The sequence below is a fragment of the Cibotium barometz genome, chromosome 22 (assembly GCF_041138505.1).
Source record: "Cibotium barometz isolate CiBa-2024 chromosome 22, ASM4113850v1, whole genome shotgun sequence".
NCBI classification, from domain to species: Eukaryota; Viridiplantae; Streptophyta; class Polypodiopsida; order Cyatheales; family Cibotiaceae; genus Cibotium; species Cibotium barometz.
In genome coordinates this window covers 22,035,814-22,050,979 of record NC_141067.1, presented here as the reverse complement: position 1 = coordinate 22,050,979, position 15,166 = coordinate 22,035,814, and the positions used below count along the sequence as shown (strand labels likewise).

General features: G+C 39.3%; 1 protein-coding gene across 1 annotated transcript; it reads left to right on the top strand.

Moving 5' to 3' along the window:
- Positions 1-1,983: 1,983 nt before the first annotated feature.
- On the top strand, positions 1,984-3,403 carry LOC147626405 (D-amino-acid oxidase-like). Its single transcript, XM_086816520.1, has one exon. It carries the CDS (start codon positions 1,984-1,986, stop codon positions 3,181-3,183), a length of 1,200 nt encoding a protein of 399 aa, XP_086672646.1. The 3' UTR covers positions 3,184-3,403.
- Positions 3,404-15,166: the final 11,763 nt, after the last annotated feature.

Sequence of the window (15,166 nt, the reverse complement as noted above, 5' to 3'; positions counted from 1 at the left end):
TGTCAACAAGAGTTAAAAAGGCACTATATGGGGATAGAGAATGACATGGAGGTAGCCAAAGCATGTTTGGGAGATTTCTCATTAGGTCGGGATGACACGTAGAAGAATGCTATAATTTGTGGATCAAAAGACTTTGTAATCAAGATTGTCATGGTTTGGAAGTTTAAAAATCGATATATATATTTTTTATCTTTAAAAGATTGTGTTTTATATTTAAGTAAGTAAGAAAGTATGTATGTAATGTATGTATATATGTTAGTGCGTAGGTAGCTCTTGTATGTATGTATGTATATGTATATGTATATGTTTAAGTAAGTAAGAAAGTATGTATGTAATGTATGTATATATGTTAGTGCGTAGGTAGCTCTTGTATGTATGTATGTATATGTATATGTACGAGGTGTATGAATTTAGGTAGATATATGTATATATATAATTATATCAATAAGTATGATGTGGATTAAAAGACTTTGTAATTGAGATTTTCATGGTTTGGAACTTTAAAGATCGGTATATACATTTTTTATCTTTAAAGGATTGTTTTTTATATTTAAGTAAGAAAGTATGTATGTATGTATGTATGTATATATGTTAGTATGTAGGTAGCTCTTGCATGTATGTATGTATATGTATATTTTGTATGTGTATATGTATGAGGTGCATGAATTTAGATAGGTATATGTATATATGTAATTATATCAATAAGTATGATATGGATCAAAAGACTTTGTAATTAATATTTTTATGGACTAGATCTTTAAAAGATTGAAATTTATATTGTTGATCTTTCAAAGCTTGTTATTTATATGTAAGTAAGTTCTTGGTCCTTTACAAAGCTCATAGTAAGTTCTTGGTCCTTTGCGAAGCTCGGACTACTTGTTCATTGCTCCAAAAAGCTCGGCAAAAAAAGCTTGCAAAAAAAATCCCCCGTTGGCAAGGTTCAAAGTAGTACTCTCTACAACTTTGATAGTAGGCAATTGCTAGCATTCTATTATTGCCAAGTTCTAATATGCAACTTCAATAGCTTCTTGCTCTTAAGAATTGGTGGGTAAGTTCTAGGCCATTGATGCATTATTTTAATTTACACTTTTTATCATTAAAACATAAGACAATATATAAATAAAAGAAGAAAGAAAACATCATATATTTACTATATCAATGATTATTTTTGTGTAAAGTTTCAATCCACTAAAAAAACTCGGATTCTGGAATACATAGATCGTTTGTAGATACATCTAGACATTCCTCGATAAATATAGGGCTTCATTGTAGGCAACAAAAGATTTCAATACACATTTCTCATCCATTTACTCAAAGTGAACCTCATCAAATGCTCTGTATAGGCTTCTTTAGTTCTTTTTGTTGACATCTCACAAGAAGGGGGGATGGGCGCCGACCGCCGGGGGGGGGGGGGGGGGGGTTGCTTACCATGGAGGAGCTATAAAATAACTTTTTGGGGTGGTGTGATTAAAGGTGGAGCTCACATCCACATTTGCAAGTTTGAAAATTCCCATGTAGCTCATTGTATGGACAAGATTCAGATCCAAGGGCACAATGATGACTAATGACATCATACTTATAGGACGTGTGTAACTAGGCTTACACCATTTTAATTAATTCATAGCTCTACTTTGCATTGTGTCACATGTCACACTAATAGTATACAATTGGCCCTCTAGAGGGGCGCAAGGATCGCCATCAAGGGCATCAATACAATGGTAGAAGTATCAACAGAGACGGATCAGGGCATCAGTTAGCATCGATACGATGGCAGAAGTATCAGCAGAGACGGATCACAAGGTTGAGTGGGGTGTGGGAAAGGCCTTGAAAACAATAAATGGTGAGGTAACAAAAGGAAAGTGGTGTGCATAATCATCCTTTGTGGCTTGCATACGGCTAAGGGGCCACTTGTAAAGGGCAGGATGGTTAAACCCAAGGTGTGAAAAGGGCAGGATGGTTAAACCCGAGGTGTGAAAAGGGCAGATGCATGCTCCCGTGTATGTACATCAATCGCAGAAAACACGAGCAGCAGGGGCAGCAACCACCATGTCTTCACAGGCTCCTCGTGCAGCCGCTGTGGTCGTGGGCGCGGGAGCGATAGGCGCGTGCTCAGCATATTTCCTAGCGAAGAAGGGTCTGTCGGTGACCCTGGTGGAGCAGTGCTCTGTGGCCTGCGCGGCTTCTGGCAAAGCGGGAGGGTTTCTGGCTCTAGACTGGTGCGATGGCAGCCCCGTAGGACCCCTCGCTAGGGCCAGCTTCCTCCTTCACCAACAGCTTTCCCAGGAGCTCGATGGGCAGTCCACCTATGGCTACCGCCCTCTCAACACCCTCAGCATCGTCATAGATGAATCCCTCAACTCCAGCTCGTACACCACAGAACCCCTCCCTTATTGGATCGATGGTGCCGTCCGCTCCTCCTCGCCCCTCGGCTCCACTCAGTCTACCGCCCAGGTACACCCTCTCCTCTTCACCCGTACATTAGTCTCCTCCGCCATCAACCAGTACGGCGCTCGCCTCGTATATGGCAAAGCCGATGACATCATTGTCGAAAAGAATACTGCACGAGTCTCTGCTGTCGTCGTCGATGGCACATCCATCGCTGCCGACATTGTCATCCTTGCCATGGGCCCATGGTCTGCGCGAAATGCCATCATATCCGCCCTCACCTCTGTAACTGGGCTCAAAGCGCATAGCATAGTTTTACAGCCCAAAGAGCCCAATCCCATCTCCCCACATGCTCTCTTCCTACAGTACAGAACCCGTGAAGGCCAGTCCATGGACCCGGAAGTGTACCCTCGCCCCACGGGACAAGTCTATGTGTGTGGCATGTCAGAGGAAGTGGAGGTTCCTGACGATCCAAATCATATAATGCCACGTAAGGAGTCCATCGCAATGTTGCATAGAGTTGCAGGTAATGTGTCCACCCATTTACAGGATGCTGAGGTGCATGCTGAGCAAGCCTGCTTTCTCCCATGTTCAGAGGATGGGCTGCCCCTCATTGGCAAAATTCCAGGTGCCGAGGGCGTTTATATTGCCACTGGCCATAGCTGCTGGGGTATTTTGAATGCCCCTGCCACAGGAGCGTCGCTTGCAGAGCTTATAGTAGATGGTCAGTCTCAGCTGGTTGATCTTAGTCCCTTTGATCCTGCAAGGTTTGCAAGGTCTCCAAGGAGAGGGGCATGAGTTGAGTATTTTAAATGCCCCTGCCACAGGAGCGTCCCTTGTAGAGCTTATAGTAGATGGTCGGGACTCGGTCTCAGCTGGTTGATATTAGGCCCTTCGATCCTGCAAGGTTTGCAAGGTCTTCAACGAGAGGGGTATGAGTTGATGATGGTAAGGCTTGACCAAATACTTGTAAATGTTTCTTCTTATTACTTATTCATATACTTCATTTATGTAAAAATAGGCTAGCTTATGGACATGCTACCTTTACTTTCTAGAGCTAATGTTGCCATTTTGTAGATAGAGCAATAGTGTGTTGTGGACGCTTTCACTTTGGAAGTTACTGCAAGCTCTTGTGATTTTTACTCTTACTGTTATTTGCTTGTGCCACATGGATTTTTTTTGAACGGTGTCGTACTTTTCATTCGTTGAAGAAATTTCAGATTGTGTTTAGAACCAAGCCCATACCATCTTGGCCATATGGACCTTGTCGTGGCGTTCCATGTTGAACCTGAGCTCATTGCTCATCGTTTCTCACTGCCATGGAGCCCAAACTTATATAAACTGAACTTTTCTAGTGATGCTTTGCAGAATTGGGTTGGGAGGGTAGGTGGGTGTGGGCATGATTCATAAATTTGCGATGTGATTTCTGAGTTTTCCACAAAGTGCTTTATTCTCCATCTGCTGAGAAGTGGATTTATTTAAAGTTTTTCTCTGTGCTTGAATATATATTTATGTAGAATGTGTGTGTGTGTGTGTGTGTGTGAGAGAGAGAGAGAGAGAGAGAGAGAGAGAGGGAGTTGTGCATGTGTGATAACTAAAAGAAGCAACTCTGTCAAGAAAGTGCATATGTTAAATCTTGACTTTCCTTGGATCAAAAGAAAGGAAACTTATGGGAACTCACTAATGTTTTTATAAGGATATTAAACTCTATGCAAGGAAGAAATAAAAGTTGTGTGTTTTCTTGATCAAGTTCATCGCAAGCTGACCTTATTATGTAAAATTAATAAGCTTTCTCCACAAACATAATGTTTGAAAAGTGCCATACTTTGGTTATAGTGGGACTTGCTTGATTTTGGTCATTGGGATTATTGACTTCCTCCATCTCACAATCCCATTTATCACAACTCTTTGTCAACTAAATCCAAGTTGTGTCATTGGATTTGACTCATCAAAGTTTGCCATCAAATCCATTATGTATGGGTTGTCTTGCCGTGCCTTGAACTTGCTATTTAGCTTTCTTGTCACTTCATTATTTGGCTCTGTTGGCTTCAACATCATCTTCTTACACTTTGGAGCTAACTCTAGAAGCTCACTTATACTAATAGCTTACAGTATACAAATAGCAATCTATTTCTTTACATCCTTCCAAATGTCGTACAACTTTGCTCTAGTTTAGAATTTGCCTCGTTAATTTATATACATATCACTAGTGTCACTTATTTAATTGGCTCTCTCATATCAACTACCTATTCCTCCTTTGAATTATGCACACATTTTAGAATAGTTTGGTTTTAAACTTCTAATTCCATATTGGGGCTCTTCCTCTTCTCTAATGATTCTTACACTTGTTGCACTATCTTTTTTCTCCCTCCGTTCTACTACCAGTTCAAGGCCATTTTGTTAAAGTTTTTTTCTCCCTCCATTCTACTACCAGTTCAAGGCCATTTTGTTAAAGTTTTTTACATTTTTGTTCTCTTGATTTTAGTTAACTTATCCTTGTTGGTAGATATCTTTGAGGAGGCCATGTGTCTCTAGAAATCTCAATCATAGTGCCACGTGTTTAACTTGTGGGGGAGGAAGGTTGGTACACTAGAACATATGCATATGTAAGATAGCACGAGTTCAATAGAAGGGGTTTTGTTTCCTTGTGGGCCTCCGAGCATTATGAATGTACCAACTTACGAGGGCCAATTTCCATGAATGTGAACATGCACAATGCCCTGAGGGTGACTCTAGAGGTGCAAGAGGTGGGAGTATCTGCCAGAGAGGTCAAACCCAAGGTCATTCTATGTGAAGGGTTAAAAGTGTGAGGGACAAGAGAAGAGGAGAACATTCCACATGAAGAATCATGTCTTAAGAGCTAGAGAGAGAAGAGCTAACTAGAACAAGAATATTGTAATATCCTTGGGTTTTAGGAGATATAAAAGATTATGGCTTTAATTGATGAAAGGTACGTGCCAATAGGTTAGACACATGCCGTTTAACTTTTTATTATGTTTATAGATTTGTAGTATGCTCAAAATACTATTTAACGTATTTTTAAAGTAAAACTCAAAAAATTTAAATATGTTCATGAATGATGACCATGCTTTGTAAGCTTTTGTGGTAGTTGATAATATTTTCAACAAGTATTTCCTTGAGAGTATGTCCTTGCAAGGATTCCTTGGAAACATTATTGAGAAATAACCTTTTTTCAAAAGTCTCCCAAAAATGGCTTTTTGAAACAAGACTACTATTTAATCTTTGAAAATGACACACAACTCAAAGCTTTCACCAAAAGCACCAACCCCCATGCACCATATCTAGATTTGAAGAGCTGAAAAAAAACCATAATATAATAGGAGAGAGTGGAGTTTTCTTTTATATGAGTAAGCGACGATGGCTATTTTAGTAGGCTATCATATCTCTAAATGACACCCTATCTATGGAAGTACTTAGCTTAAAGCATGATTAAGGGGTCACAATTTGTGATAATGTCAAGTTTTTGGAGTTAGTATAAGCATTTATTGATTGAGGTAAAATGTTGTGACTAAAAAATATTAAATTTATGTGGATTGATGTAAATTTATTGCTTGTAGTGGCCGATAATACTTTTAAGAGCTTGTATCAAATTAGAATGAAAACTTATGAGCTCATCCGTGCATCTTTGAATATCTCAAGAAAAGCATTAAACTCAATTTAGACTAGGATAGATTTGTTATCTTAGGCCATGAAAATGTAGGTTTTTAAAGGTAGTCCATAAGATTGCAACCAATGACGAAGATGCTTCAAAGAAGAGCTTGGAAAGTATTAATATCCTCATGGAAGATAATTTTATGCAAAGATCAATACTAGAGTTATAATTTACACATTAAAATACACTTAGATGCTATTAAATAAATTTTAGTGAGAGGTATCATATGCTTTCATTATAACTTTTCTTATATTGACGCCATGTGGTAGACCTTACTTCCAAATCATAGTTCCTTTGGTTCAAGATCCTAACTTATATGAGTCATTTTTAAAAAAAAATATTTTGAAAAATGGTTAAGCCTATCAAAATTGGTATCAAAATAAGGATAAATTTTGATAACAAGACTCAAATCAAGATCACTATTTATTTGGATGGAATGATCAAGTATTTAAAAGATATTTATGTGTTTTGATGTTCAAAATCTCCCTCAACATTGGCAATCAAGCCACTCAAAAGATTTTTTGGATGCCTCAATCTTGTTTTGACCACTTTTATGATTATTTCATATATCAAATAAAGCCTCTTCACTTGATAATAATTTTCCACACCTACCCTTCCTTCTCCAATGTCCCTCTTTTTCCCTACTATGTTCTTGCACTTTTGGTAGCTTCATGTTTAGCCACGTGCATCAAATAATGACTACGGATCTATTAGTTTTGGGTGCACCCATTGTCTAGACTTTCAAGTCTTTGTTACCGTATCTACATCTCATCCCTTTTATATGTGTGAGCCTGCATGCACTTGTGAGTGCGTGTGCGTGTGCGTGTGCGTGTGCGTGTGCGTACGCGTGCGCGTGCACGTGTGTGTGTGCGCGCGCGTGTGTATATGTGCATGCATACGTGTGTGTGTGTGTGTGTGTATGCATGTGCGTGTTGTGTGTGTGTGTGTGTGTGTGTGTGTGTGCGCGTGTGTTTGCATGCACATGCGTGTGTGCTACATGTGTGTGCGCGTGCACGTGCGTACATTTGTTGACCCATCAGATAGATGTACATCACATGAGGATCCAATAATTATATCTGTGACAAACCATGACTTACAGTTGAACCTTGTGTACAAATACGGCAAATCCACAAACATATTTGTGATGGATTCCTAGACCTATCCTATTGGCAATACCAAAAACCACAAGGTATCTACATTTCTAATTAGTAGATCAATATGTGTTAAAGATTAACAAACAAAAAGGGAAGAAGTGCTAGTGGCTTCAATACTTTTTGAAACACCTACAAGGAAAAGTGGTTGAAAAGATTGGACACAAAAAATACAAGTTCTTTAATATTGCTTAAGGCTTTGAAAAGTCTTACATAAGGTCAACATAGGAAATGCAAAGTTATGGGGATGGTTAAGGCCTCAAATGTAATCATAATGATTGGATTTATAAAAAAGTAGGGCCATAGAAGCTCATAGTAAGAAACCCTAGAAATAACACATACTAGGAAGGATATTGAAGGGTCAAGTTTACACAAAAACCAAAATCAAACATAAAGGAGTACCTAGAATTGTGAACGTGATAATTAGATACATTAGTGATGTAAACATTGATTGAAATTTGTGGCTCCATCCACTAAATGATTAATAATAGTGTTTCTTTTCCTTCTTGGGATATGTATTTCTAGATTAACAAGAAGCAGCCCTCAATTGTACTCTCATCCACTAAATGATTAATAATAGTGTTTCTTTTCCTTCTTGGGATATGTATTTCTAGATTAACAAGAAGCAGCCCTCAATTGTACTCTCATCAACAAAGATGAGGTATGAATCTACCTCTTATGTGAGGCACCATTGAATGAGGTGGATTCTTCAGGATAAAACAACTCACAACCAATGATACAATATGATAATCAAAATTGCATGGTTGTTGTTTAGAATCCCATGTTTTATGCTCAAACAAAGAAGAGTGAGAATCATTATCACTTGTTTGTGTACAAGATGATCATGTTTCAAGAGATCAAGACGGTTTACTACTTGATGATAAAGAATTGTGAAGAAATATTTACAAGGGCTCTTAGTAGCAAGGACGAGATAGAAATGCAGATGGAGAGGAATCTTCACTAACTTGGCATTAGACCGTTGAGTAATTCACTATCCCTTGTTGCAATATCCAAGGATTGGCTAGCTCATGTATATAAAACTTCAATTATAAGGAGTAGCCATAGTTGACAGGATATGAGAGCACTTGGTGTCCTCATATCCACATAAGATTGTGGCATAGGAAACTAGATGGTGGTAGAGATGGCACGGATAGATTTGACACATTACCAAATAGGCTACATCCTTGAGTGGATTTCTATCCCTATAACTTTCCATATAGATTTATTTGTGAACACTATATTATAAGTATATGGGGATTAAAATGCACCCACGTGGTTCTTGATAACGATCAAAAGTGGGAGCACAAGCGAGAAGCGATGGTCACACGATGCAAAATGACAACAAAGGAAAGAAATTTGACTTTATAATGCAGTCTCGTCGGACAGGGCGGTTGCCTTAATGAAGAAAACCACATGGCATCTTTCGATTGGCCCATGAGAAAGATCCCTATAACTTCAGATTGCAATTTAGAGATGGTTTGATACTCCAACCATTCAGTACAAATTACCCTTGGCTTTATGTAATTTTTTGGTGAATTTATGCTGATAAATCTGTTGTAATCATCACCTAAACACCAGATTGAGTTGTAAAAGGGTAGACACTGTTGAAAGAACGGTAGAGGGGGAGGAGACACACACAGACACACACACAGGAGCAAACCCTAATGTATATTGCAAACCCTAACCATAGAGGGAAGCCATCTCCCTTCTCACACAAAGCATAATGCCATAATCCATAATACACACAACACTATGAGTTGTGTCCACACACATCTAACCCTAGCTATTTTTGCCACCTTCTGAGGCGTTGAGCATTGGTACGGCCTTTTGTTATGGTCCCTTCTATACTAGAGGTCTCCTCTTCTGATGCTTCATCAATGGTCTCCTCTTCTGATGCTTCATCAATGGTCTGCCAATTAACCATACAGACAGAGGTCATGGTGGGGACAGTTCCAGATTCCACATATTGGGTCCCCCTAGGTTGCATCACATCCATGGTAGCTAACACATGCATCCAGTTTTCACTGAAGTCCAAAGGAGGAAGTGATGCATACATTTCCATTTCCTCTTCTTCCTTGGAATTTCCCACCGAGGGCTAGCATATTTGAACAGATGTGGTCCGTTCCGTTGTTTTGTGACCTAATCATTGCTGAATAATTTCCCTTCCATGGGATGTGCTTTCCATGTTCTTAGATCTATCTTTAAAATTTGTGAATCCCTACGCACATACATGTAATCTAATGCCCAATCATGCACCAATTTGGATTCCCTCATGAAGGGTCTCCCCAATATTATGTCATATGAGTCCGATTGGCGCAGGAAGTCCATGACCACAAATGTATGATGTTAGCGAAACGTAAAGAGTTTGAGATTCTCCAGAAGTCCAATGGGCCTTGAAGATGTTCCGTCAGCCAGTTTAACGATTAGATCTGCCTTTTTTAGATTGGGTTTCCCCCATTTCTCCCAGCAACGTTTTATGACGATATTAACCCCCGCCATTTCGTCAGAGGCAATATATCATTTCTGTTTTCGCCACCTTCTGAGGCGTTGAGCGTTGGTACAGCCTTGTGTTATGGTCCCTTCTATACTAGAGGTGTCCTCTTCTGATGCTTCATCAATGGTCTGCCAATTAACCATATAGATAGAGGTCGTGGGGGGACAGTTCCATATTCCACATACTGGGTCCCCCTGGGTTGCATCACATCCATGGTAGCTAACACATACATCCAGTTTTCACTGAAGTCCAAAGGAGGAAGTGACGCATACATTTCCATTTCCTCTTCTTCCTTAGAATTTCGCACCATGGGTCTATGCGGATGTGTATAGAATACTCTATGCTTAATCAAATTACGATTAAGAACAAATACCCAATGCCACACAATATGAGTTGTTTGACCAACTTAATGATGCAAAATACTTTTCTAAGATTGATCTTAGATTGGGGTATCACCAAGTTAAGATAAGGGAACATGATATTCCCAAGACCGCATTTAGGACTAGTTTTGGATATTATGAGTTCCTAGTCATGCCGTTCGGCTTGACGAATGCTCTAGCGACATATAAATGCTAATGGACAACATTTTACATCCATATTAGAAAAATTCGTAGTAGTTTTCCTTAATGACATACTTATATATAGTAAGTCGAAAGAAGAACGCTTACATCATTTGCGCTTAGTGTTCAAACTCCTTAAGGAAAATAAGGAGTTTGAACACTAAGCGCAAATGATGTAAGTCGAAAGAAGAACGCTTACATCATTTGCGCTTAGTGTTCAAACTCCTTAAGGAAAATAAGCTATTTGGAAAAGAATCCAAGTGTGATTTTTTTGCTAAGGAGATCCACTACTTAGGCTATATTATCTCCGCGAATGGTACACACATGGATCCTCATAAGGTGGATGCCATTATCAAATGGCCTGAACCTAGAAATCTCGAGGAATTACAGAATTTTCTAGGTATATCAGGGAACTACCAACATTATGTAAAGGACTACGCGAAGATCGTAGTCCCCTTAACTGATGAGTTGAGGAAAAAGGATAAAAATATTTGTTGGGGGGATCCTCAATGAAGAAGTTTTGAGAAGCTCAAGGTGGTCATCATGCCAGCACCTGTATTGAGCATTGGACCCTAATGAGCCGTTTGTTTTTTAGACAGATGCTAGTGGGGAGGCCATTGTGGGGGTTTTATTACAAAGGGGATGCCCTATTGCATTTGAAAGTAAAAAGCTTGATCGTGCCCGACGTAACTACTCAGCTTACGAGTGAGAGTTACTTGCTATTATTCATCCTCTAAAAAAGTGGCAACATTATTTGTAAAGGGCTACATTTAAGGTACGGATGGATCATGAAAGTCTCAAATGGCTTTCAAGTCATAGTGAGTTGAAGGGTAGAAAAGGTCGATGAGCAGAGATTCTATAGGAGTTTAACCTTACACTCCGTTTACCACAAAAGTAAATTTGATGTAGTAGTAGCGGATGCGCTGAGCCGCATGCTCTTGGAGTCACTATGTGGTTTATGTGAGTATGATTCATCTTTTTCAGAGGTAGGGGGCACTGTACGCATCCGTATATATACAACAGTGCAACCACCTCGCTCGTTTAGAAAGGAATACTAGTCCAGAGAGATTAGTCAAGGTTTCTGTGGGAAGAGGAGTGAGTGCTAGTTCGAAGCAACTAGATGAGTCTCTGGGGTTATGTACCGGGATAGAGAACTCGAGGGTGGGCCCTTTACAACCATTTCACACTACTTCACTTGGGGGTGGTAATAAACTTCATCGGGGGGGAAAATATAGATAGTATTCCATTGACGATGAGTACCTGCTCTACAAGGGTAGAGCTTGTGTACCAGCCTACTGGTGTTTTTTGGGCCCGAATTCTTATAGTAAGTCATGATAGTCCAAGTGCTGTTCATCCCAGGATACATAAGACCTATGTAGTAGTCAGAAGACAATTTTATCATCCTAGTTTGTTTAAGGGCGTCCAGGAATTCATTCTTAAATGCAAGAAGTGTCATGTCAATAAACATGAGCGCCTCAAGGTTAGAGGTTTGCTGCATCCATTGGATATTCCCAAAGGGAAATGGAAAAGTATTTCCAAGGATTTCATCACTGGTTTACCTAGAACGAATCGAGGGAATGATTCGGTTTAGGTAGTGGTTGACCGATTGACCAAGATGGTCGAGTATATACTTACTAAAAAAATGCTGAAAACTCCTGAGTTAGCTAGGTTATTCATCTGCAAGCTATATGGCATGCCTGTAGATATAGTCTCTAATAGAGCTAGGAAGTTTGATAGTCACTTTTGAAGGGAAGGCTTAAAAAAGTTGGACACTACTTTGAGTATGAGTATGGATGATCATCTGCAGTCTGATGGTGGTCATGCAGAAATAGTCAACCAAGTGTTAGAAGACATGCTTCGTGCGTATGTTTGTAAAAAGCAATCCTTAAGAAGGTTGGTCCCTTTCAAATCCTTAAGAAGGTTGGTGGATTAGCATACAAACTTGAGTTGTCGAAAGAGCTCTTGAGTTCATCCTATTTTTCATGTCAATAGACTGCGAAAAAACATTGACCTAAGGAGAACGTAGTTTCTCCAAGCGTTTTGCTAGGGTTGATAGAACCACCATCTATTCCACATAAGCCCAAGAGGATTCTTGGATTTAGCGATCAAAACATAAGGCACGCTGTGTACCAAGAGGCACTTGTTAAGTAGAAAGATCACCAAGATGAGGCATCCTCTTGGGAGTGCTTGAGTATGCTAACCAAGAACTGTCTAGAACACACTAACCAAGAACTTTCCGGAGTATGCTAACCAAGAACTTTATGGAGTTCTTGGTTAACGCTTGAGTACGCTAACCAAGAACTTTTTGGAGTTCATTTTTGTGGACAAAATCTCTTCTTAGGGGAGATTAATGTTGCATAGCTTGTTATTAATCCATTCTTAGGGTTAGCAAGAGCTACCACCAAGGAGTCAAGGTAGATACACCAAAATGTCATACATTCAAGATATGAAGCAATGGTGTCCAAGTCTACAACTCGTTATGTTGCATAGCTCGTTTTAGCAACATTAATCTCTTCTTAGGGGAGATTAATGTTGCATAGCTCATTATTAATCCATTCTTAGGGTTAGCAAGAGCTACCGCCAAGGAGTCAAGGTAGATACACCAAAATGTCATACATTCAAGATATGAAGCAATGGTGTCCAAGTCTACAACTTGGACGGGCGCCTATAATGGTCCGATGAAATACTTAAGGTGATTCCCGCTTCAAGAGCATGTGATAGCAAGTTAGGATGAAGTCCCAAGTGATGTATTTCATGGATATATTATGAGAGTAGTCATTGTAATAACATTAGGCCTCTTATTAGCCTAAAGTGCCCGGCTAGCCACAGTTTGAGTGTGAACACTTATGGCCATGTATATAAGTGAATATCTCTCATAATACAAGGATACTCTCCCATTGTGCAATAGAGTCTTTCTCTTTCTAATCCTCTTGCTAATCTCTCTCCCTAATGCATGCTAGTGAGTGTGTGTGAGTGAAGTGAGGTGAGAGGAGGGACGATTTCCCGTAGTGCAACACGACGGTGTGACAACGCTCGTGGTGGTGGGAGGCGCGATGGAATTGCTTCTCAAGGAGTTGTAGAGCTTGGAGAGACCCCAAGGGTTACGAGCTTGTCCATTACAAAGATCCTCACGACAGTTGCGGTTCACCAGGTAATCTCTTGTTAGATGTGTTTCAAGGGGGTTTAGGGTGAGCCATAACATTTTTGGCACCGCTGCCGGGGAACCATTCCTTGGATTTTTCTCTAATCTACGTATTACCCATTGCCCATTGTCTTGATTAATGGTTTCCCATGAAAAAGATGTGGATTTGATAGAGATTTGTGTATAATTTTGTAAGAAATAGCTCTCTTTTTTGTTTGTAAAGAATGCTTTTATTGCTTAATTTGTTGTTTTTGTTACTGTGGTTTTTAATGTTCCTAGGGCTTGCACATAGAGTGTATTAGGCTTAGTTTGCATCCATTGCATCAAATAATGCAATTTTTAGTGAATTTTAGCTCTCTTTAGAGTTAAACATAGAGCTAGAATCATTAATTTTTGCTTAAATTGTATGTTTTTTGTTTGAATTGTATGCATTAGAGTGTTAGCAAGCATTAGAAGTAGCTTAATCATTGAAAAAATTTCTCAAAACCATCAAAAAAATCCTTGAAATCGATTAATCTTTCTTAATTGACTGATTTTTATCATTAAGAGTGATTAATCCAATTCAGGAGGCAAAAAATTATAGGAAATGCGTTTTTTGGGGTCCAAATTGATCATGTAAGAGGTCGAAATTAATGTTTTTGGGGTCGAAATTGATCATGCATCAAAACACTTAATTGCATCAATTTCTTCTTTAATTGAAATAATGAATTTCCCTCTCTTTTGCTTAATTTTGCATAAAGAGAAGATACTAGAATTAATAGTGTATCTCTAATTATACATTAATTTACACATTAGTTGATGCACATAGCTTAGCAATTCTATGCTCTATCCAATGATGTGCTCTCAATGGTGTGAATTAATTAGTGATTAGTGGTTAATTAAATCCTTTGATTAGACTAAAAAGAAAAAAAGATTAGTGGGAGAATTAATCTTTGATTAATTTCTAAACACTTTTTTACATAAGTCATTAAAGCTAATGAGAATTGAATGAGAAGATGCCAATGAGTTGTCAAATTGTCCATTTTGGGGGTCTTTTATGAAGGGTGTAAGGGAGTGTCATAAAAGGGTTGACTTTTTTGATTCCCACTTGCCTTTTTGAGAAAATGCCAATATTTTCTTAATTTAAAATTCAAAAAATATTCCCCCAAACAAGGAAATTTGAATTTCCCTCAAGGCTCCAAAAAAAGGGCTCATGCCTTAAGGCCTCACACGCAGAAAAATTAAATCGTGTGAGCCACGTGTAGCCACGTGTCTCATGGTTCACACCTTAAGCGTCTCAGGCCTTAAGGCCTCACGTCGTGCAAGGGAAAAAAAATGGCTCACACCTTAAGGCCTCACGTGAGGGAAACAAAAATCACATGAGCCACCTGTTTCATGCCGTGAACCATTTGAACTCATGCCGTGAAACAATCTGCGCGCAAAAAACAAAAAAACAAAAAAAAAATCGCGTGAGCCACGTGTTTCACGGTTCACGCCTTAAGGGTCTCACGAATTAAGGTCTCACGCGGCAAAAAATAAAAATACAAAATCAAATTTGATAAAATCCATGAAGTCCGCTTCACGCCGTGAACTGCACCCTGCTAGTTCACGACGTGAAAGGGGGTCCATCAGCAAAAAAAAAACACCCATGTTTGAAGGCTCATATCTCCTAAACCGCCCGTGAGCCCGATGAATGCGCTCTAGCTCATCGGAAAGCTGACATCGAGCTCTTCAAAATTGGTCTCGATCGTCCAAGGTCAAAATCGATCGTTTTGGCCTCCG